Raw genomic sequence first — 23284 nt, 5'->3', positions numbered from 1 at the left:
TTGTTCTGTGAATCATAAAAATTAAATAAAAAATTTTTATAAATTTTTTTTTAAGGAATAATAATTTTTTTTGTAAAAAATAAGTTATCCAAATAATAAGTTTCAATTATAATTTTTTGTTTAAAAAATAATAACTTTTATTTAATATTATAAGAATTAAATAAAAAATTATAATTTATTAATAAAAATAAAATAATCTTTTTAATTTAAAATTTATTAATATAAAAGTTTTTAAAAATTTTAATAAAATTGTGGGATTTTAAAAAATCAACTTATTATTTATTCTCTTCATTTAAAAATGTAAAATATTTTTAATTAAATTTTATCTTTAATAAAGTAATTACATACTTTCCAACTAACCCTATCTTTTTATATTTATCTTCTTAAACACCCTACAATAAATCTCTTTGGTAAAAAAAAAATGCTCTACAATAAATATAAAGTCATTATCAATAAAATTTTTTAAAAAATAATAATTATATTTTAAAAGATTAAAATTATTTATATTTTTAAATATTTAATTTTTAAAAAAATATTTTATATTTTTTAAATGGAGAAGTATATTACCTGCGAAATTTTACTGTCGTTTTTCAAACTTCATATTGGTGCGACAACGGGCCAAGCAAAGCGCAGAGACCCCATTGACACTTCCTTTATTTTCTCTGTACGTACACAAACAAACTTCTTGCTTTCTCTCCCTATCGCTCTCAAAAGCAAGACAGACATATAGGATGAGATATAATCGAGTGTGCAAGCCATTTGAGGAGACCATCACCATCTCTCAAACTGCAACGTGACGCTCCCCTTTGTCTTCTATAATTTCAGCCACCTCAATTCCTCCCCGTAATTAACATTTCTCTCTTTTCGCTTTTCTTTCATTGATTACTCCGGAAATTTGTTTTGTTTTGTTTGTTTGTTGGTTGGTTGGTTGTGTTCATTATTCTTCTTATGTGCTTTTGAATTTTTCTCGATTTTCATTGCCCGTGATCATCAGGTTTTGCGAAGAATTTTGCTGATTTGATCATGCCGCCAGCTCTCACGGATCCGCCATTGTCAGAACCGTCGTCGGTGCCATCGTCCAGCTCCGACTATGTTCCTCAAAGATCTGCGCTGGAGAATCCGCGTTTCGGACAACTTAGAGGCTTGCAGTGGCGCATAAATCTTGGGGTTTTGCCATCTTCTTCTTCAACTTCTATCAATGATCTTCGTCGGGCCACTGCTGATTCCCGAAGGAGGTAATTCAGCTTCATGATCATTATCTTGTCTGTTACTATTCCCCTCCCATCTCTCTTTCATGTTATGATTATGTAAATTTTCGCTAGAGTTTCCTAGGAATCGATGGTGATAGGTAGATAAATACTATACTGATTGTAGTTAGATATTTTTTATATTTCCAAAGCCGCATGCTGACGTGAATTTTGGCTGTATTCTTTGGGTCCAAGTACATAGTAATTATCTTCCTTTTTTCTGTGTGTAATTGACCTTATTTCAAAATACTGCGGGACAATTTGTATGTCCAGCTCATTGCAATTTTTTTTAATTGATTTTTCTTTGCCCATATTATCTTGCTAGGTATGCTAGTTTGAGAAGGTGCCTCCTGGTTGATCCTTATACTCCCAAGGATGGAGGTAGTTCACCTGATCTTGTTGTGGACAATCCACTTTCACAAAATCCAGGTAAATTTTACTGCTTACACTCCATTCGAGTGTCTAAAATGTGGCTGGTCAAATCTACATATCTGGTTATAGATCCTCAATACAACCAATATACACTTTTAGGCACTGACATTGCTAATACACAAGTTTTTTTTCCCTTTTAAAAATAGGGCATCATCTCTTGGTATTCATCGAGTTCTTTCCATATTATATGCATATTGCTCTTTTATCAAGGTTCCATAATTGGAAATTTTTATTTGTTACGGTGGAAGATATAAATGCTTATTTAATAACAAACCAACCCGTCAGAAAATTTACTAACAAATAAGCATTGAGGTGAAAAGGGAGCAGATATAATCTATGTAATCCCTTATCTTGCCTGCATGAAATGCTGTTTTAGCTTATGATGAATATAATATGGCCTTTATAAGCAGAGAGTACATGGAGTCGCTTTTTTCGTAATGCGGAGCTTGAGAGGATGCTTGATCAGGATTTGTCACGTTTATACCCAGAACATGGCACCTATTTCCAAACACCAGGATGTCAAGTCTTGTTAAGACGGATCTTATTACTATGGTGTGTCAAGCACCAAGAGTGTGGATATAGACAAGGTAGATTGCTTAGTGAAGCAATTCAGTCATTATAAGTAAATTCAATTTCATTTTGAATAAGCTATTGTCTTGCACCGGGTTTCTTTGCAACCCTCTCCCCTGTTAATCTTATACAAGTAATAATGGTGCAGTGATGCTAATCACAAGAAATGGCATGTCATATGCTTTGATCATATTCAGTTTCATGTTAAAATATTCATGGAAAACATCAATACTGCAATGTTATGAGCAATTGGCTCTATTTGAGAATTTTACTATCATATATTTTCAAGTCCCATTGTCTCTAATTTCACTGCCTTGATTAAAGCTACAAAATCTTTATAGGTAGGCGTATATGAATCTTTCACCCAAACAATCGTCTTTCTTCTTCATTTCCAGATTTGTCCTTATTTGGAAGGAGGAAAATAGAACTGAAACAAAGTGATTAAATAGGAAATCTGTCACTTGGTAAAATGTATGTTTCATTCATTTTGCTTGCATGCTTTCAGAGTCAGTTAACTTGTACTTAAGTATTAAATATCATGCAAATTGTTGACTTCCAATTATTTAGTTTCATTCCTTCTCTATTTACAGGAATGCATGAATTACTGGCTCCACTGTTGTATGTTCTCCAAATTGATGTGGAGCTTCTCACAGAAGTTCGAAAGTTATATGAAGATCACTTCACAGACACATTTGATGGTCTTTTGTGTCAAGAGAATGATCTTTCTTATAGCTTTGATTTTAGAAAATCTCCAGATTTGTTGAAGGATAAAATTGGCTCCCTTGGAAATGCAATGAAAGTCAAGAATATTGATGAGCTTGATCCTGAGATACAGACCATAGTGTTGCTAAGTGATGCTTATGGGGCTGAAGGTGAATTGGGAACTGTATTGTCTGAGAAATTCATGGAACATGATGCTTATTGCATGTTTGATGTTTTAATGAATGGGGCCAATGGTTCAGTTGCAATGGCTGAGTTCTTCTCTTCTGCCCCTGCAGCTGGGTCTCATACTGGCTTACCGCCCGTCATTGAAGCTTCTACTGCATTGTATCATTTACTGTTCCTGGTGGATTCATCTCTGCACAGCCATCTTGTTGATCTTGGAGTTGAACCCCAGTACTTTGCTCTCCGCTGGTTGCGAGTTTTATTTGGAAGAGAATTTTCACTTTACAACCTCTTGATTATCTGGGATGAGATCTTTGCATCAGAGAACTGTAAAGATCATGACAGACACTCTGGATTTTGGGTCTTGCAATCCCCTCGTGGAGCATATATCTCTGCACTGGCTGTAGCAATGTTACTTCATTTGAGATCATCACTACTTGCTACTGAAAATCCAACCACCTGTCTTCAGAGACTACTAAACTTTCCTGAGGACGCCAACATTACGATACTACTAGAGAGGGCTAAATCTTTGCAGGCTTTTGCATTGAGTGCTGATGTTTCATCTTCATCACCTTCATATGCACATACTTATAACCAAGGTAAATTGATGTTTTTGAAATCTCAAACCCTTCCATCTGAATCTGCTTCTCCAAAAACACCTAGGAGTTTGTTACCTGATAGCTACTGGGAAGAAAAGTGGAGAGTTGTCCACAAGGCTGAAGAACTTAAGCAGCAAAGTATAGAAAAAGAGGTTCCAACTCAGAAAAAGGGATGGACTGAAAAGGTAAAGTTCAGTCTGAAGAGAGCAGGATCTGAAGCTTCTCGTTTGAGAGGTAAGAAAGGTGAAAAGGAATCGGAGGAATCCGTCAAGCACAGTTTGATCAAGGATCTTTCTAGGGAACTTGGCTTTGAGGAACCTATAGAAAAAGTTCAATGCCATGAAAACTTACGCCAGCAGGAGAATCATTCCGTGGTGACTGAAGAGGACCAACAAGATGGAAGCGATGAAGGCAACAATTACACCATTGAGGATGGATGTCTAAGTGGAAGCACCGGCAGTGATGGGAACTTGTGCGTGATCTCTATCCCAACTTATTCTGTAAATGAGGCCAATGATCATGATAATGAGTTAGATGGTAGTGTTGTGTCTCGGTTCTTGCTTGATGAATGCCATGAAAATTCACAGCCTAGTCCCGTTGACTCATCTCTTCCAATTTCTGATTCCCCTGAAAACTTAAGTCTGACATCTGGTGTGATAATGATACCACAGGAAATTCATCCGCCAGCACTGGGGAGAGAAAACTGAATAGATTTCGGAGGTTATGGAAGGCTGGTAGGGATACTGGTGAGGTTACATCTGAAAAAGGTGGTGTTTGTGAGGATGCAAAATCTGCCAGTAGTTTTAGTAACCAAAGTAATACAGCAGCCTCATCTACTGCTAATGGGCATTGTAGTTCTGTCAGTCGTAAAGGGGATTCTGTAGATCAGAATATGATGGGCACTTGGAGGAATATTGGGCAGTCCATGCTTGACCATATTCAGGTGAAGTTATTTCCAACTCTAGCTCTGGAATTTGATGACAGTTTATTGGGCGAAGATATGTTGCAGTCTGAAGATTTTTTTTCCCCTCAATTCTCTCAGAATGAATACTGAAAATTGTTTTGAAGCCCATAGTTTTACTGAAATGACATGTGAAGTTTCTTTAAATGTTATTGTGTTCGATGTTTGCAATCAGGTTTTCTTATATAAATCAAAGTCACGAAGTCCTAAAAGCAAAAAACGGTTTCTCCACGTTTTCTTTGGAAATCTTAATAGCAAGCACAAGAAATTTTACTATTGCAGTCATTTTCCAAATCACTACACTTCGTGCTTCAGGTAATTGAGTCAGTTTTTCAACAAGACCGTGGCCACATAGCCTCATCGGATAACACAAAAAATGATCTGGTTGGCAAAGGGCAGGTTACTGCCATGACAGCTCTCAAGGAACTTCGAAGGATCAGCATTCTTTTGTCAGAGATGTGAGGTGAATCTTGTATTGACCTGTACATAGGTTCTGTTTTAACAATATTTATTAGCAATGAAAAGAATTACTAGTTTTGCATATGTTTGGAGGCTCATATCTGTATACAAGTGTCTGGGCTGTACTGTATAAGTGTGTATTATATATATATATGGCATGATATTCCTGTGGGGGCATAGTTTTGTTTTGCTAAGGAGTCGGATCGTAGAACTGGCTTGTTGGAGTTGCAAAATGTTTAGATGATTCATTTTATATACCATTCCTCACTCAATTCATCTCTATAGCCATGCTAACAAAAGTTGGTTCAGTTGGCAAACCTCTGTAAAAATTGAGTTTTGAGGTATGTCATGATCTAAATAAGTTCCCACAATCTGAATCAGCTCTTTTTTTTTTTTTTTTGTTTTTTGGGTTAAAAAAATCTCCTATGGCATTTGATTTTTTTTTTTAATTCCAAGGGTTACAGTGACATGCCATATCTAATTAATGGAGGGTTTGGATCAAACCAATGCCCCTACAGAATAATTATTGAAGGATAAAGATACATTTTTATTTTTAAAATATTCTTCAAATAGCACCTAATGTTCTAAACTATTAGTTGAAACAATTTGACAGTAAGGATAAAAATATTTCATTTTAATTATTTTAAAAGTAAAATTGCTTAAATTAATAATTTAAGATGTTAGGAGAATACTTCAAGGGTAAAAATTTAATTTAAGCATAAAAATTATGCATTATACTCAGCTTTATTTTTTCTTCAGTAATTTAGCAGTATAAAGATATTGAGAGAAAAATGAGGTTTTCGAATAGATAAAAACTAATAAAGTTCCGACTTCTGACTGTATATGCTCATAAATTAATGATTCCATTGATGTTATCTGTGCTTATAGGAATACACCTTCTCACGGGGAAAAAAAAGATAAAATAAACAAAAAATGAAACTAGGTAAGCATGCACTTCGCTTTGAAGAATTACCCAACTCAATCTGAAATAACAGTTAAAGAAAATGGAACCCTATACTTGCACCGCATTAAGTATGTAATAAACTACAACGCTCGGAAGTTCATATTCTACACGTTTATTTGAGAAAACTCTCTCCCTCACATATTTTGCATACTAAAACTCAATCCATATGGTTATGGAAGCCAGGAAGTAAGGAAGTTATAAATCCAAAGACAATCATCTGGACCTCCTTCACAATTCCCCACCATTGATTACCCCCATTGCCTCCCTCTGCTTCTGCCACATTTTCATTATCAACCGGTCGGTCTGCCTCGTTAGCCAGCTGGTGCTGGTTCATCACCCCGACTTCAGGTTGAACAACATCTGTAACAAGAGCAAAGGCAAGATATGTTAATATCACCATTATTAGGATTGTATGTGGATCGTCTGAAATATTACGAGAAATTAACCCTCCAGAGATGAGGGAGGAAGGGGGAAAAAGAATTTCAAATTCCACTTTATTCAATAAGAATTTATATTCTAGCCTAATTACCTCAGTAATAAAATTCATTTTTCACTAATCCAAACAGTGAATTTTCGAACAACGCAATTCAGACACCTGAGAGGGTTGCCCTCCTCCCCACCCTCATTTCCTTCCCCATCTAAACACACTTTGTTTTTTGTTTGGCCACCCATCTAAACACACTTTTTAAGTGATCCAAACTGGAATGATACCCTACCATCAGAAAAATTGCATCTGAAAAGGAAAATTCCCACAGGCTCCCCAAAAATAAATATATCCCAAGGCCCAAATGACATCATAAATACCAATAGCATTGTCACAGATGCCTCTAATCACAACCACAAGAAACTATGTGCATCAAATGAAAGACAACAATACCTGCGGGAGCAGCATTATCAATTCCCTGCCTGGCAGCAGGAGCGTTTTCAGCCTGGACTGCAGGTCTTGCTGGATGAGGAGGAGCAGCCGCTCTCTGCATGCCTTGTGAAAGCCATCTTATGATTGGTGTCAAAGCTCCAGTTTGGTATCTGTAATACATTTCACCTAGGTAAGAACCTCAGCTGCCATTCACAGTTTTACATAACTTGACCACTGCTATACTAAATGAACAGTCATACACATATAAACAACACCCTCAGCCGGGTGTGCCAAAAGGAATATTCAAAATATTATATAGCGAAGGGAAAGGAAAATATTAGCCATATCAAGAATACATAATTTCCTGAGTTTGAGCAAGAGTTATCATATGCAGTAGGAGTTTCAAGTGGAAAACATTTTAACACCAGGAACCAGAAGGTTACTTACAAGTATACAATAGAAGCAAATAACACAAGGATAATAAGCCTCTGCCTTGATCCATCTTGGTTGAACAAAAATATCACAGCTGCCAGCTTCAACATAAGGAACAAATCAATTTGAAATGCAATTTGAAATCTCCTAACAACAACTTGTCTTTGAGGTGCAGGCTGCTGCTGTTGATGTTGCTGTTGTGCTGCTTGCCCCTGATTTTCAGCACTAGTACCAGCCTCAGAACTTGGCCTACTGTTGTTGGTACCAATTAATGGAAAAAATATCATGAAATTAGTCAACATTTTTAACTACCCAAAAAGAAATATAGATCACCATGAGCATTATCACATCTAACTCACCATTAACACTTTTAAATTTCTATTTTTCCCTCTTGAGTTCATTGTTGGATTAGATTTAAAAAAACCACCAAATGTCACTGGACTAGGAGGGAAATAAGATGCCAATCACTTAACCTACTAAGAACTGTAAAACTGCACACAGGACTATTACAATGACAAGCACCACCATTAATGAGCCCAGAAATTGTACAGCATTACTCATAAGACAAACGATATTCACAAGTATTGCAACTGATGGCAAACTGCAAGCGCATACTTCATAAAGAAATTAAGAAAATCATATTGAATGGCTTCACGTAAAAGTCATTCATTATCAAGGGGAGAGCATGTTCTGATGCCTCTATAAACTCATCAATGCCTTACAAGCATCAGTTTTAACTAATACGAACTTTTAATAAAAAAATATGTATGGCAATACCCTTCCTCAAATTGCTGCCAGTGGTGATCATTCCCACTGCTTTAATGAATTTTATTTAACACTTTGTTAATAATTTGTTCTGGCATCTTCAATTCCAATAAAATACTATTCTTCAACTAAGCAAATCACTGACTACTTGACTGTGATAATAAGCCTGACGAATGATTGTTAAACCAAGAGAATCTTAGATAATAAATCGTGAAGGTATAAATGTACTCAGATATACATAATACAAGTTGGCCAGGAGGAGGAGGGGGAGGAAGGACACAATGCACAATATCCTTGAATATCAGAACGAGAAGCAACGTCCTTTAAGTACTGTGATAATTAAGCTCCCTAGACAGTAGAATATCATTAAAAATCAAATAAGTAGCTACATAATGTCCACTCCAAGAATTGAAAGGTTACCAGAGAAAACTTACGTAGGTGTACTGTAGGTCAGAGGAATCAGGGTGTTATAAGGCAGTCCGGTTACATGGCCCATATATGGGTTTACAGGAACAGCATATATGCCAGCTCCGCGGTTCATCTGTTCTTCGTTTTGTGAAGGAGGTAATCCTGGAACTACTGGGTACATAACAGGATACATTTGATAATAACCATCTGGGACTGCCGGAAAATTGTAAAATGCTGGGATCTGCAATAAGAAAACATCCCCCCAAAATCATGAATTACTGGACATGGTCAGCTAGATGCATTTTGGATCATAAAAATAAATCTGACGCCTTGACAAATACATCGTCGCAGAATCAGTTCAAATTACAAACGATCAAAAGTGCAAAATGAAGTTAAATCGTTTCTCAGGAATTCTCAGCATATCCTTCTCCTAAGGCCAGGCATCGCAAGAGACAAATGATATGCCCTTAAGAGACAAATAATATTCCATTTGAGCAAAACACGAACTAGGTTCTGCCTTTATACTCGAAAAACTTCAGAGGGTGAAAAAGCCCCAATTTCACAACCAATTCAATCAAAAATTGGTTTTCCACATTTGGTAATGAAGCGATCAGAGTCATAGGCGATGTGCTAGGTGCTGAAACTACGAAAGTAAACTGAAGCTGAAGAAAATTGCCACTACCTGGGATTGTTTGAAAACTTCGTTCGATTTCTGAGGAGGAGAAGATGAAGAGGAAGGTTGTGAGCTCGACGACGCCGTTTCAAGCGAGTTTTCCGCCATCAAAGGAAGTTCAAGCCTCAAGGATCCTAGTCCCAAGAAGAATCGCCTTCTTCGAGTCTCTGAATTGGGGAACACAAAATAGAAAGCCTCGCCTTCGTTGCGATTGCAAATTTACTTATTTTCACGGCGCATTATTGCGCGGGGCCTGAAATTTCATCCAATGAAATTCCGACACGTCGGACAAATGACGAAGATTTCAATTTTTGTTACGATCTTGACTTCTGAAAGCTCACAACTTGTAAGAAAACACATTGCGGAGTCAGAGTCAGTTGATGGAGGATGAAGAGCTTTATCCCTTAAGTTTTTTTATTAAAAAAAAAAAACAGAAACAAGCCAATTTTATGGCTTATATATATATGTAAAAAAAAAAAAAAGTATTCCAATCACGGACATAAAAAAGCAGTAGATACAACCTAAAGGCAAAAGAAAAACCGGCAAACCAACTAACAAAAACCAAAATAAGGAAATCCAAACACCAATTAATTTTTTTTTGTTTTTGCAAAATACATGAATTTTTAAAATATTGTTTTTTAAAGATATTTACAGTAAAAAATTTTTGATAAAATACATTAAAATTTTTTACATCTGAAAGAAAAATATTAAAATTTAATTTTAAGTCTTCAAATATATTTTTGCACAAAACTCTTTCAAATAAAACTTTATCTTTAGGCCTTGAAATGTATTTTTATGTCATTTGACAGTTATTTAAATTTCCTAAGTAAATTATCTTCACATTTGATATAAATTGATATTTCAAACAAATTTACCTTCAATATAATTTAATTCTGAGAATAAAAATTTTCAATTTATTTTTTTAAAAATTTCTTGAAAAGCTGTATCTTTAATTCTTAAAATATAATATTTTTTAAAAAAAATTAAATTTTAATTTAAAATAAAAATAATAAAAATATTTATCTTTAAGGCTTGAAACATAATTAATGTGTTAAAACATAATATATCTTTGCATTAAAGTATTTTAAAAGATAATGTATCTTTAAACTTTAAACCATAACAATAACATTACGCTACTTGAAAAACATTGGTCAAAAGAAAATATTTGGGGAAATGACAAAGAGATTCAAGGAGATCAATTAATTTAAATTAAATTTCAAGTGTCAAACTTTAAAAATTTATAATTCAATCTCTCAATTGTGTAATTGTATTGTGATGAATTTATAACTTATTTTTCAAATTTTAACAAGATTGAAAAAAATAAATTTATTTTTTTATTAAATTTAAAATATAAATTATAAATTTATCACAAAAAATTATAAAATTAAGAAATTAGTTGTAAATTTTTAAAATTTAATTTGAATTGATTGATTTTTTTTTTTTTAAATTTCTCTATCGTCCTCCTATATATTTGAAATTTGATATGTTGGCCCAACCATATGGGCTGTGATAAAAGCCCACTTTCTGAAAAAAGCCTCCCTTATCCTAACCCAACTCACATCATGTCCAATGACCCCCTTTTTTTGTTGCATCTTACTTAGCTTTCTTTAAAGAATTAACTAATTAATTAGATTTATAAGAAGTATCTAAAGCATAGGAGTGTTCACGGGATAAGACGGTACTAGAATACCCCCCCCTGTGTCTCATCTCAAAAAAAGATTGAGACTAAATTTTTTTTTGTATCCCGTCCCGTCTCAAAAGTCATCACGTCCCATCCCGTCCCATTAGAAATTGGAATGGGACCAGGATAAGATCGAAACATCCCACAGTCTCGATAAGTCAAATAATGTTGGAGAAAGATCTGCATAATAGCATTCATTAAAATTTTAAATCATATAATTTATCAAGTTTAAAATCAAAATAACACAAGTATATAAATCACAATAATTTAAAGTTAATTGTTGAATTACATTAATCATAGCTATATATTATGATAGCAATTACAAGTGATCTCTGCATTATAAGGGCACCAATAACAAGCAAGCTAAGTACAATATCAAATCATTATTCTTTCACTTTAATTGAGATATGCTAAGCTAATTATTCTTTTAAAAATAAAATAAGAAATATGATATAAATAAAAGTTATTGAATATAAAGATATAAAATAGATTGTACTAATATAATTAATATAATATAAATAAATAATCATCCAGTTTACTCTATATCATTAAACTTATCAATATAAAAAACTTTAGTGTTATATAAAATTACAAGTATTAAAATTATAATTGATATAATTAATATAAGTATAAATTATATTAATATAATTAATATATTTAATGTATATTTAAAAATAAAAAATAATAGATATAATACTCGAGACAAGACGAGACGTCCTGATGGTAATCCCGTGTCTTATCCTGTCCCAAATTTTTTCTGGTCTCATTCTACAAAATTTCATCCAAATTGTTTTCAGGTCGAGACGAGATCCAGATATGATTAGGATGATACTAGGTTAATTAGAATAGGTATAAGTTGAACATCTTACTAAAACACCCGAAAAAACAAAACAAACTGTATCCAAAAAAAAAATAAAAAATGAAATTGAATTGTCTAAATCAAATCTCAATTAGACAACATAGTGATTCTCGAGAAGAATTGAGAACCATTATTGATTTCAAGATAAATATTATAACCATCTTGAGATGATTTAATTCGTTTGCCTGGATCTAAATTAAATATTCCCAACTTTAAAAGAGAAAACTCATAATCAATGAAGATAATTTAGCTTATTGTTATGAAGACGACTCAGCAATGCATCAAACCTTTTTTTCCCCTATCAATACAATTATCAAATATCTTTAACTATCGACTTGTGGAAGTTTAAAGCATTGCCGAAGTCACCCGACTTTTGCATGGATCTAACTACCATTAACTCCAATATTCATTAGAGATTTAGAGGCTTTGTGAAGAAACTTAGCAAAAGCATATTGCGGTGAAGATGGTGGTATTCTTTTATTTTTATTAAATGCAAGGCCGCAAATAACCCTGCATACAAGGAAAAAATGCTCAGGTGTTAGAAATCATACAATTTCTGCATCCAAATAATGGCTTGTCAAAAATTATAATATTAAAATTATTATTAGAAGCTTGATAGGTAAATAAATCCGCATATCTATTAATCTTTATAAGCATATGCTTGAACATATTAACTTTTCTAAACATATGGTCGTTTGTCAAAAATCCTAATCTTATTGATTGTATCAATAAAGGGATGGTTCATAGTGAGATTGCTTTGATGAGTGGTATTTTTGAAGAACTTGACGAGTTTTATGAAATTATTGTTGCTTGCAATTTCACCAATGCAACTAGAGTTGGTAATTCAGGTTGAACTTGATGTGCTAGTCTCAACTCATTCGAAAAAAGTTAGGACTGAGTTTAGAAAAATATAATATTTTTATGTTTGAGTCTATTCGGGTCTCGAATGGGCCTAAGAAAATTCGAGCCAAATTCGATTGGGTTAGGGTTTAACTCAAATACTCGAATAATTTTTTATTTTTACAAAATATATAAAATATGATAAATATTAATTAATTTTTCAAGCTTTAAGTCATTTTATACTAAAATGCCATAGATTTAAGTTCTATACATCATTTAAGCATAAAAAATATTTTTTATTTTTTAAAAAATAAAATAATTAATTTTAAAAATAAAATTTAGATATTCAAGCTGCTTGAAGGAATTCGAGTCGGGCTTAGTTATTCGATCTTTTTAAGGAGTCAGGTTTATTTGGGTTTTGGCCTGTTCAGATCGAGTTTATTCAAGCCAAATGTAACCAGTATAATTAATTGTTAAAGATCATTACAAGGTGTCAATAATAATTGAATTGTGTGAAAGATATTTAATTTTTATTAATTAACTTGTTGAGTTTAAATTTAACTAAATCAACCCAAGATATTGCATGTCAGTACATCACAGCAACTCATGTCATGGATGGAAAGGGGTAATGATAATACCTACAACCTGCTTGGTTTAATGGGGAAGTGGGAAATGAAGTGGAAAACTATCATCTATCATATCTTCAAGATGTCCATATTTGATCTTTTCCCAAAAAAAAAAAAAAGCAAGCAAAGATGTCCATGTTTGATTTAAATGAAACTCATTTATTGACACATTTCTTTCCTTTGATGAATATAATCCACAAGAAAACGAGTTAATGTTCATTTCACTTGGATAAATTTGTAAAATTTAGTTAATTCATTCAATTAGCTAATAGTCAATAGCTAATGCTAACATTTATATCAGTGCCAACAGAAAAAAGGAATAATAAAGTAATAGGTAATTATATTTTAAGTTAACTAATAATTTTGCTTTTAAATTATAACCCTAAAAAAATTTAAGACTTTAAATTTATTTCTAATGAATTGGTGTGATGTCTTTTCAACATTTAAAATGATGTAATGTCCTCCCTAGTAAATTTATCTTTAACCATTGATTGTTCAAAAAATAAAAAAAATAATTTAAAAATTACAAAAGTTATCTTAAAATTATATAAAGTGATTTAAAACTACAAATTTTTATATGAAATTTATTTGTAATTTTTTTGTTATTTTTTTATAATTTTTAAATTTTTTATAATATTTTAATCAATTAATTGTTAAAATTGACATTTGCTTGTGATTGAAGTGACAATTAATAAAATTATATTATTTTTAAGTATAAAAATATTATATTAAAAATAAATTTAAAATTACAGATACTTTTAAATACATATACATAGTTTAAATATAAAATTACTCCTCCATCCTTATATTTTTCAAACAATAGAATTCTTTTTCAATGATTAAGGAAAATTCTCGCTAGTGTCCACGTGTCCACGTGCTCTCTTGCCAATGCCATCCATCTCTCCCTTGTATATATGTTCATAAACTGACCGTCTTTCACCACCTTGACCGGAATCCTCTCTCTATAATGGCGCGGTTTCTCTGTCGTACAATGCTACGCCACGGTCAAGCCGCCGCCGCCTCCTCCTCGTCGGTCGGCCCAAAGGTTGTTCGACCTTGCTTTTCTCTTCAACACCACCGGCACCGATCATCCAAGGCTTCCAAACCCCAGCTCATTCAGATCGAGTTAGGCTCTTCTTCTTCGTCGTCAACCTCGTCTTCTCTGAATGAGGGCGAGTACGAGTTGGCTTTGAAGAGGTTCGATGAACTTATCCAGCGAATTCTCGTGAAGAAAGCCACGCCCGATTGGCTGCCCTTCGTCCCAGGCTCGTCGTTCTGGGTCCCGCCCCGAGCATCCTCTCCTGGAAATGTGGTGGATTTGGTTGAGAAATTGACGAATGACCTAAGCGACGAGGAGTGCATGTCCATTACCTCGCTTTGGGGTTGGCCTTGCTCCAATTTCTTCATCAAAGGTACGATACGACTTCCTAGATTGTCTTGTTTTTCTCATTTGGAGATATGGGAAATTCCAGTAACGAAGTTGTAGGTGGGGACTGAAAACTTCGGGCGTTGTTATTTATTTTGATACAATTTTAATTGTTAAATCTTATCTGAAATTGATACTTGTGATTTTCACTTGTCGAGAAAACGTGGATGAAAAGAAGGATCAAAGGGGAACCTTTTACCTTTGTTATGTCACAATTGCATGGCTTGAAGAAGAGACTTAAGTCTCTTTCATTTTCTTCCCCTTTTGTCTTTGGAAAGTTGGAGGCCTGCCTTGTTGATATTCCGAAAGCCAGGAATCATTGGGAATAAATGTTAAGGAGTGAGCACCAACGGAAAGAAAAAGTATAAAATTCTAAAAGTTTGATCTGTAGATCGAAAAAGGAAACTTGAGGCGAAACAAGGGTATATGGGATTATTGACCTTTTTCTTCGCCATCACCATCCACGTTAACATTATATCATGAATGATCAAGGACATGGGTTGAAGTGCAGTGGTGAATGTGTTAGAAGAAATCCAGTGGCATAGTAACAATTAAGAAAATAAATTTGTCAGGGGCAGTATCCATATATCATCCCATTAGTTTTGGCTTTAGGATTATTATTTTCTGTTATTATCTGTTCTGTCTTGACAAATTTCGATTAATGCATGATTAAAAGTGGGATATGTTTCATGCTGTGTGCAGCAGAATTGTTGATTAAAAGTATAAAAGCTATTCTTCAAGGTTATGATGTTTAGATTCAGTATGAGTTTGCGATCTGATTTTGGGGAGAATATCTTTGACAAAGCTTAAATTACTTTTCAGTTGAAATTACAAATACCGCATTTAAATGATAGAATGTGAAGTTGCAATTCAACAGAGAATTATATATTGACTCCAAAGAACCAATCTCACTTTTCATTTGCTAGTTGATGCTTTATTGGAATTGAAAACAGTTCTGTGGCGCAAAAAAATTATAATGGCAATGCTAATAGCAGGAAGCAGAAAATAAATTACTAGTAATTTGATATGCTAGCACAATTGTGTTATTTGAAAACATGAAACTGGATGGTTGAAATGTGAAATGCAGCATGATAGGTGCTGCACACTCTTTGACACTTCTGAATGATGGGGCTTAATATGATAATCTCGTTAATGATGTTAACATCTTTGGCTTTAGTTGTTTTATTTCTGTAGATGATAATATTGAGAAAGCTCTCACATTGGGGTGTGTAAAATTATGGGATTGAGCATTTTCATTATGAGATGTAATTTAATATTCATATTCTGTACCAGATAATGCTTCTTTGTTGATTGCATGCTCATGTGTTAAAAACTGTTGTCTCTGGTCCACTTAGTATGAGCTTACAAAGTTTTATTTTCATATATCTTTGTGGCTTCAGAAAATGAATCTGCTCATATGGATGCTGATGTGGAGTTAAACGGGCCAGAAGAGATGGGAGTGAGAGTACAAGTTAAGGTTTTATCAGTTCCGGAAAATGTAGCTATATCAGAAGATGAGGAGAGCTGACACACAATTTAACTGGACCAGTTACTGTGGTGAGCAATTTTTTAAGCCTGTTAGTTCTCAATAAACAAACCGATGTCAATGTGATTAGTTGGAAAAGATAATTTTGATTTTAAAGATGTGTAGTATCTTCTTTCTTTCCTCTTTGATTGCTTACACTTTACTTCTGATGAGCTGTGTCACTCTTCTTGCCTTTCATTTTTTTACTAGTTCAGATAATGCTGCTGAAGTTAGGCTGAGTTTGCATATGCATTTTGAGGGTGGTTTGACATGTTATCAGATAAAGGAATGGTGACAGCATGTTTTAAGAAAAAAGTATATGACAAAAAAAATCCGAGACATAGTTATGTGTATTGAACTTCTAAATATATCTGTGGTACCAGGGTAAAAATTATGGATGCTGGTACCAGGCTCTTAGTGTTTGTACAAGACGATTCCTATCGCATGCATCAATACAGATGTCTTTATGGTTGTCTCAAGTGTTATTGTACTGTTCCAGATGTTAATGATAAAGGTACTTGTCTGTTTTTGGAATTGTGGTCCAAAGACACCCATGGGTTCTGCACTTTTTCACCCCTGAAGAAAAATGGCCAAAAGAAAAATAATGATAAGACGTTTTTATGTGGTATGATGTTGTGTTTTTCTTAGCCAAGGCAGTATTAAGAAGTAAAATACATGAAGCTTTAACTGTTGCATTTTGCGTGGACCTTTAAGTCTTGCTTGCTCAACCAATTGGACGACTTTTAGATTTTATTAGTGTTAGTTTACCAATTTGCATTTCTTTTTACTCTTTTTTTTTCGGGGAACCTCTTAAGCATATTTCAAAGTGAAAGGAAAATTTTGATAGTAACATGATTTCATCTTGCATGATATATCTTGAGGGTTGTCTTTGGTTTGTACTGAATTGCACCCTCAAGGTAACAATACTCGGTTATCGAATAGGAGCTTTTGTTGAACAGTATATCTAAAAAATTGATTATTGATAGAGTACAATAGTGTCGTAGTATAATTCATGTATCAACTCTACCTAATCTGGCTTCTTCTTGTTGAATCAAATTCCCTTTTTTACTCTCAAATGTGAATCAGAATCACTTAATCTCATTGTTTGGAAAATGCTGTATTATTCTAATCCCTTTCTTTTCCTTTCCAAATTGATACCTACGTAGGATTTTCTGGATCGCAAGTTGACCACGTCCAAGATTGAGCAGCTTGCATGGAAGAAGGTCAATGCAAGGCAAATGAAGATTCATACGATTGCAGTGCTGGTTGGGTTGTCATTGGAATACCCTTCTCACTCTACTTGGTCTCAGTGTCATTGTTTATATTTAGTTGTTGACCATGGTTGTCAAATTGAGAATCATCAGTTTGTGTTGGGTATTTGAACTCTTCTCAGAGGAATGTATGTATTTGTTCATGCAAACTGATAAAAGCATATTTTTCTTGGTGCATTCTTAAGGATCACGAACTTATATCAATGTATACAACAGACGTGAATATCTCAAAATAAATATAATCAAATCTTATTTGTAGTAAGTTATACTATTTACAAGTTATAATCATTGCAATTCATTTCTCAATCTCAGTGCATTGTCCGGTCAAGTATATAGGTATTACTTTTCACATATGCCTAATTTTTCCGTTGGGAGTGCCGTGGACAAGCTTTATAGCTGAACCTTGCATTTATACTGATAAATCTGTATGAAAATTAATATATCTTCTAACAATAATTTATAATAAATTAGTAATTAACATAGAATATAAAATCTATAAGGAGTTCTATTCATCAATTGAAACATTGCAAATCTTTTAGGGGCCTTGTACACTTTCTATTTTTTATTTTCCCTTCACATTGGGTTTCATACGATTTTATCCCCTTTCTTTCAATATTTTTCCTGATATTTTAATAAATTTTAAATATTAAAAAGGGACAAATAACCATGAAAGGGTAATTATTTTAAAGTTTATGGGGATTTATTGTCATCATATTTTTTTTAAAGAATATTTCGACCCTCTACAAAATAATGGAAAGCATTGTTGAAGTTTAATATAAAATCGTTAATAATGAAAGTAAATTTGTTATTATATGACCAAATTAAAATTGTAACCAACTATATCATTAATATTAATACTTGGGCAACGTTATTAATCATTAAGCTGAAGTTGTTAATATAAAAAACTTATTTGTTATTGCATAATTAAATTAACAATTGTGTTTTTTTATATCAACAACTTCACATTTGTTATTAACAATTTTAATTTAGGTATTAACAGCTATGATTTTTATTATTTTGCTTAGGGCGAGAAATGTAATTTGGCAAAAAAATTATGTCAGATAAGCTCCTGAAAACTTCAAATAATTATCGCATTATGTGATATTTATTTGTTATTTGTTTATTTTGATGGAATTTGTTTGTGTCCCTATTAAAATTTTTTTTGCAAGAAATATTACAAAAAATATATCAATTTTCAAAAAAAAATTTGCTCATTATTTTTCTCATGTCTAATCACTGATTAAAAAAGAAATAATGAATCACAAATTAAGAAACGTATATCGCATTCAATGACATATAGTGAATCAAAGCGTGCATTAAATAATAAACAAAAACAGTATCTGTTTCATCTTCAACCTTCTAATATATTGATTTTAAGTCAATTATAGATATACATACTTATCATATCTGATATATTTTTATTTTCAAATATTTCTGTTTTTTTCTTAAAAAACCTGTTTAATTTTGAAACGAATATTTATCATTAAATTTTTATTTTTAATTTCAACAAATGATAAATATTTAATTACTTTTAAAAAATGAAAATCAAAAAAATAATTATTTGAATATTTTTATTGAAAATAGACATTTAAATTTTTTAAATTTTCTTTATTTATTTGTTTTCATTAGTAAAATAATTATGCAAGTATTAAAAATAAAATAGTATCGATCGTTTACAATATAAAACCATATCACTGTTAAAATTGTGAGTATCGACACGGGCCATTTTCCTTAACTGGTCGAGTCGGGTTCAAGGTTTAAATAGGCTGACCCGGAAGCAGGTAGGTCTCGTTAGAAATCTGAAATCTCCCCCTCCTTTGTCGTCGCAATTACTGCTCAGTGGCACCGCGCACGCACGCACGCAGGCACGCCACAGAGAAAAATCCGGCCTCCTTCGTCGATTGGAAATATATATATATATAGTCTCAACGCTTCGTAGATTTGACACCATAACTATGGCGGATCAAAACGATGGAGAAATTCTGATGCTGGAGGCTCCACCTTCTTATGCTCGGCCCCGTGCTTCGGACGCCGAAATTATCGATGCGTTGCCTTATATCGATGTTGACTACGCCGACCCCAGGGTCAAGGCTGACGTTGACCGTTTGGTCGAGGAAGAGATGCGACGCAGCTCTAAAAAGCCCGCTGATTTTCTCAAAGACTTGCCCCCACCACCCAAGTTCAATTTTGAGGTAGCTTTGCCCTTTTACTGTGGACTCACTTCTATATCTTCACTCTCACCTATGGATTACATTTGTGGCCGAGTTCCCGATTTACTTCTTGCTGCATTTTTGTAGTGTGTTATTGTTTCCAGTTACCTCTTCTGTCGGCTTTTTGAGTTTAGGTTGGACAACAAAAATCAATTTACTTTATCATAGTGCTTTATAGATAATGCAATACTTAAGGTGCCGTCTTGGCAGTTGGGAATAGCACTGAGTTTCCCTGTTAGTTCCCCCCCCCCGTGTAACGCATTCGTGTTAAATTCAGTATTCGTTTGACTCACTGTTGAAGTGAAACAAGGTTGGTGAAGAATGCCATGCCAGATCGTTTCTGATTGATTTGTGCATTCTGAATTCCAGGACTACCCAATGATTGCTAGAGAGTATGAGCGTGTAAGAGCTGGAAGGCCTCCTGTTCCTCTTGATAGGTCGCGATATGAATTAGAAATGCCACCAATGAATAAGAGAAATGATGAAACTGCTTGGAAACAATCGCTTCAGAGAGCGCAGCGATTGCTACAATATCAAATGATCAGGTGAATATTTTATGACGTAAATCTTTTATCTAGAGTTTTGTGAGTCTCTTTACAAAGGGAAAGTGTAAGCCGTTGCTGTGAAATAGTCATATGTGCCATTGATGTAGAGCGTTTCCTTTTTACCTCTTGTACTTGCGGATAAAAACCATTGCATTTACAAATTGTAGGTCAGCATGGGCCCCAGATTTTGATATAGAATGGCGTTATGTTTGACACTGTCATCAAAGATTTTATTTAATTTGCTTGCCTGATTACCTGACCCTAAAATTTTGAAGAAGGTCCTTCAATTGTTTAAGCTATAAAGTGTACTGTATTGTCACCATTTGCAATGGATGCCGTTCCTTAATTTTTTTTCTTTTTTGAAAATCTTTCAAGATTTAGACCATTAATAGCTGTTTGCTGATATACCTTCTAGAATCCACGCCGGTCAAAATTGTCTTCCAGTTTTTACAATAATGATCGAACTGGACAATCTGCAGGATGGAAAATTTGGATTTATTGTTAAAATATGGTCCTGATGCCTGGAAGCTGCACAATCAACGATTAGAAGTATACTTGACAAGGTTTGTCTGTGACACCTATAAGTTAGTTTCCTATCTTGGTTACCTGCCTTGGGTTCCATATGATGATACAAGGATACATATGATGATACGAAAAGATGATATAGATATCTGTGGCAGACCAGGTTGCTGATGTCTTCAAAAAATCTATATTTTGTTGTCAACCAAGCTATGCATTCGTAGATTTGTTATCCTGACTTTTGTAAACATCAAAATATTATGCTGGAGCTTTATTGGGCCTATTCCCCACATGATTCATAACTTATGCTTTGCATGGTGTTGACTCCCAACCTACCATTGCATTATCAATTTTTAGAATGCAGAAATTAGCCCAGGAACAAAATGACAACATTGAAAAAGTAAATCGTGAAAGGAAATATCATCAGGTGATTTGACTTTCTTTTCCATGCTTATCTGTTATTTTTAATATTCTATTAACCATTTAACTCAACTACCCTTTCTTTGGTAATTATCATTATCAGCAAAACACTGCATATGAGCTTACTGCTTTGTCCACACAATGGAAGGAACTTTGTCAGAAAAATATAGACATCCAAGCTGCATGTGCTTCAATTGAAAACCACATAGAAGAACTGAGAAGAGAAGCAGCAGAAAGGTGGCTCTGCTATGTGAATTATTCTTTATCTTTTATCTCATTTCAATTTCAACTAGTACTGGAGTTAATTTGTTGTTATTTCAGGGGCTGGAACCTGGATGCTGTCACTGAAAATGGCCCTATATTGCATTCAGAATCGTAGAGGTTTCTTACTTTCTTAGAATGCTCATTCGCTCACACATTTCATACTTCATATCAGCTTCGTTTATTAACTTTTCTTTACAAAGACCTTGGGAGCTTGCTGGGGATTGTATCTATGCTCTATGCCTGTTTTCTTTATTCTGGTTTTATGCCGTTGTATTCTCTATCTTTTTTTGTTGGTTTTGGTGATGTGGACTTTCTTTTCATTTTCTTTTTTTATTTTGAGCGTGCGTGGGTATTTTTCTTTTCATTTTCTAGCATATTGTGTGGACATTTTACAAGTCTTGCATGCTCAACCAATTGGACGACTTTTAGATTTTATTTGCATTTCTTCTTTATTTTATTTTATTTTATTTTTTTTTTGGGAACCCCTAGCACATTTCAAAATAAAGAGAAAGAAAGTTTTGTTGGTAACATGATTTCATCTTGCATTATATATCTTGAGGGTTGTCTTTGGTTTGTACTTAATTGCACTCTTAAGGTAACAATACTCAGTTATCATACGGGAGCTTTTGTTGAACAACATATCTAAAAAGTTGGTTATTGACAGAGCACAATAGTGCATACAATCCTTGTAATTGACTCTGCCTAGTCTGATTTTTTTCTTGTTGAATCAAATTCCCTTTTTAACTCTCAAATGTGAATTACTTAAATTCATTGTTTGGCAAATGCTATATCATTCTAATCCCTTTCTTTTCCTGTTTGAACTGATATCTACGTAGGATTTTCTGGACCACAAGTTGAGCACATCCAAGAGTGCATGGAAGAAGGTCAATGCAAGGCAAATTGAGGATCCATACGATTTCAGTACTGGTTGGTTTGTCTTGGGAATTCCCTTGTCACTCTACTTGGTCTCAATGTCATCGTTTATATTTAGTTGTGGACCAGGTGATCAAATTGAGAATCATCCATGTGTGTTGGGTATTTGCGAGGTTATGTTGAATTCTTCTCAGATGAAATGTATGTATTTGTTCGTGCAAACTGATAAAAAGCATATTTTTATTGGAGCATTCTTAAGGATCGAGAACTTAACTCATCAATATATACAAAAGATGTGAATATCTAAAAAAAAAAAAAATCAAATCTAATTTGTAGTATGTATACTATTTACAAGTTATAATCATAGCAATCCATTTCTCAATCTCAGTGCATTGTCCGGCTACATAGAAGATGTAACTATACTTTCCTATTGGAGTGCTATGGACAAGCGTTTTGGCTGAACCTTGCATATGTACTGATAAATCTATGAAAATTAATATGTCTTCAATGAATAATTTAGAATTAATCAATAATTAATATATAATTAAAAATTTATAAGGAGTTCTATTTATAAATTGAAACATTGCATCTCTTGATTTCAAAAAGAAGAAAGAAGAGGGAAAGAAACAGCGCAACCCTTTTTAGGGGCTTTGTACGCTTTTTATGTTTTACAATTTTTCTTTTCCCTACACGTTCATTTGGTTTCATGCAATTTTATTCCTTTTCTTTCTATATTTCTCATGATATTTTAATAAATTTTAAATATTAAAAAAAGTGTTGGATAAAGTATTAGAAAAACAGAACTTTTTAAAAACTTTTTTGAATTATTTTTCTCATGTCTAATCACTAATATTAAAAAAAAGGAAATAATCTAATCACAAATTAGGGGACATATGTCACATTCAATGACAGTGAATCAAAGGGTTCCTTAAATAATTAAATAAAAATAGTATTAATTTCATCGCTCAACCTTC

At 33.3% G+C, this 23284-nt stretch overlaps 4 protein-coding genes across 4 annotated transcripts; 3 read left to right on the top strand and 1 right to left on the bottom strand.

Moving 5' to 3' along the window:
* Positions 1-637: 637 nt before the first annotated feature.
* Positions 638-5332, top strand: LOC129321069 (uncharacterized). The gene is given in 7 exon segments (XM_054966797.1): positions 638-843; positions 995-1235; positions 1573-1676; positions 2090-2266; positions 2840-4384; positions 4387-4676; positions 5010-5332. Coding segments are annotated over 6 exon segments (2475 nt in total). The 5' UTR covers positions 638-843; positions 995-1023; the 3' UTR covers positions 5157-5332.
* An 816-nt stretch (positions 5333-6148) lies between these two features.
* Positions 6149-9564, bottom strand: LOC129319834 (uncharacterized). The gene is made up of 5 exons (XM_054964914.1): positions 9261-9564; positions 8605-8819; positions 7421-7657; positions 6995-7143; positions 6149-6477 (listed from the first exon to the last, which is right to left on the bottom strand). The coding sequence occupies exons 1-5, from the start codon at positions 9357-9359 to the stop codon at positions 6275-6277; spliced, it is 903 nt and encodes a 300-aa protein (XP_054820889.1). The 5' UTR covers positions 9360-9564; the 3' UTR covers positions 6149-6274.
* Positions 9565-14203: 4639 nt separating this feature from the next.
* Positions 14204-17741, top strand: LOC129320437 (uncharacterized). Its single transcript, XM_054965896.1, has 3 exons — positions 14204-14669; positions 16084-16240; positions 17375-17741. Exons 1-2 carry the CDS (start codon positions 14225-14227, stop codon positions 16209-16211), a joined length of 573 nt encoding a protein of 190 aa, XP_054821871.1. The 5' UTR covers positions 14204-14224; the 3' UTR covers positions 16212-16240; positions 17375-17741.
* A 1528-nt stretch (positions 17742-19269) lies between these two features.
* LOC129320436 (pre-mRNA-splicing factor SPF27 homolog) lies at positions 19270-22561 on the top strand. The gene is made up of 7 exons (XM_054965895.1): positions 19270-19671; positions 20059-20234; positions 20714-20797; positions 21111-21180; positions 21277-21410; positions 21495-21554; positions 22274-22561. Exons 1-6 carry the CDS (start codon positions 19435-19437, stop codon positions 21550-21552), a joined length of 759 nt encoding a protein of 252 aa, XP_054821870.1. The 5' UTR covers positions 19270-19434; the 3' UTR covers positions 21553-21554; positions 22274-22561.
* The last annotated feature ends 723 nt before the right edge of the window (positions 22562-23284 follow it).

The sequence above is a fragment of the Prosopis cineraria genome, unplaced genomic scaffold, assembly GCF_029017545.1.
Source record: "Prosopis cineraria cultivar Desert tree isolate PC_DT_omini unplaced genomic scaffold, ASM2901754v1 PC9, whole genome shotgun sequence".
NCBI classification, from domain to species: domain Eukaryota; kingdom Viridiplantae; phylum Streptophyta; class Magnoliopsida; order Fabales; family Fabaceae; genus Prosopis; species Prosopis cineraria.
The sequence above is the reverse complement of the archived record's forward strand: the minus strand, read 5'-3'. Positions and strand labels throughout refer to the sequence as shown.

What these genes read in the sequence shown, in the direction of transcription:
- LOC129319834 (XM_054964914.1), bottom strand. Translation starts at nt 9,359, where the DNA reads ATGGCGGAAAACTCGCTTGAAACGGCGTCGTCGAGCTCACAACCTTCC. An exon ending in CTGACCTACAGTACACCTAC is followed by an intron (nt 7,658 to 8,604) that starts GTAAGTTTTCTC and finishes TACCAACAACAG; the next exon opens with TAGGCCAAGTTCTGAGGCTG. An exon ending in TTTGCTTCTATTGTATACTT is followed by an intron (nt 7,144 to 7,420) that starts GTAAGTAACCTT and finishes AATGTATTACAG; the next exon opens with ATACCAAACTGGAGCTTTGA.
- LOC129320437 (XM_054965896.1), top strand. Translation starts at nt 14,225, where the DNA reads ATGGCGCGGTTTCTCTGTCGTACAATGCTACGCCACGGTCAAGCCGCC. An exon ending in CTCCAATTTCTTCATCAAAG is followed by an intron (nt 14,670 to 16,083) that starts GTACGATACGAC and finishes TTGTGGCTTCAG; the next exon opens with AAAATGAATCTGCTCATATG.
- LOC129320436 (XM_054965895.1), top strand. Translation starts at nt 19,435, where the DNA reads ATGGCGGATCAAAACGATGGAGAAATTCTGATGCTGGAGGCTCCACCT. An exon ending in TTAGAAGTATACTTGACAAG is followed by an intron (nt 20,798 to 21,110) that starts GTTTGTCTGTGA and finishes ATCAATTTTTAG; the next exon opens with AATGCAGAAATTAGCCCAGG. An exon ending in AGAAGAGAAGCAGCAGAAAG is followed by an intron (nt 21,411 to 21,494) that starts GTGGCTCTGCTA and finishes TTGTTATTTCAG; the next exon opens with GGGCTGGAACCTGGATGCTG.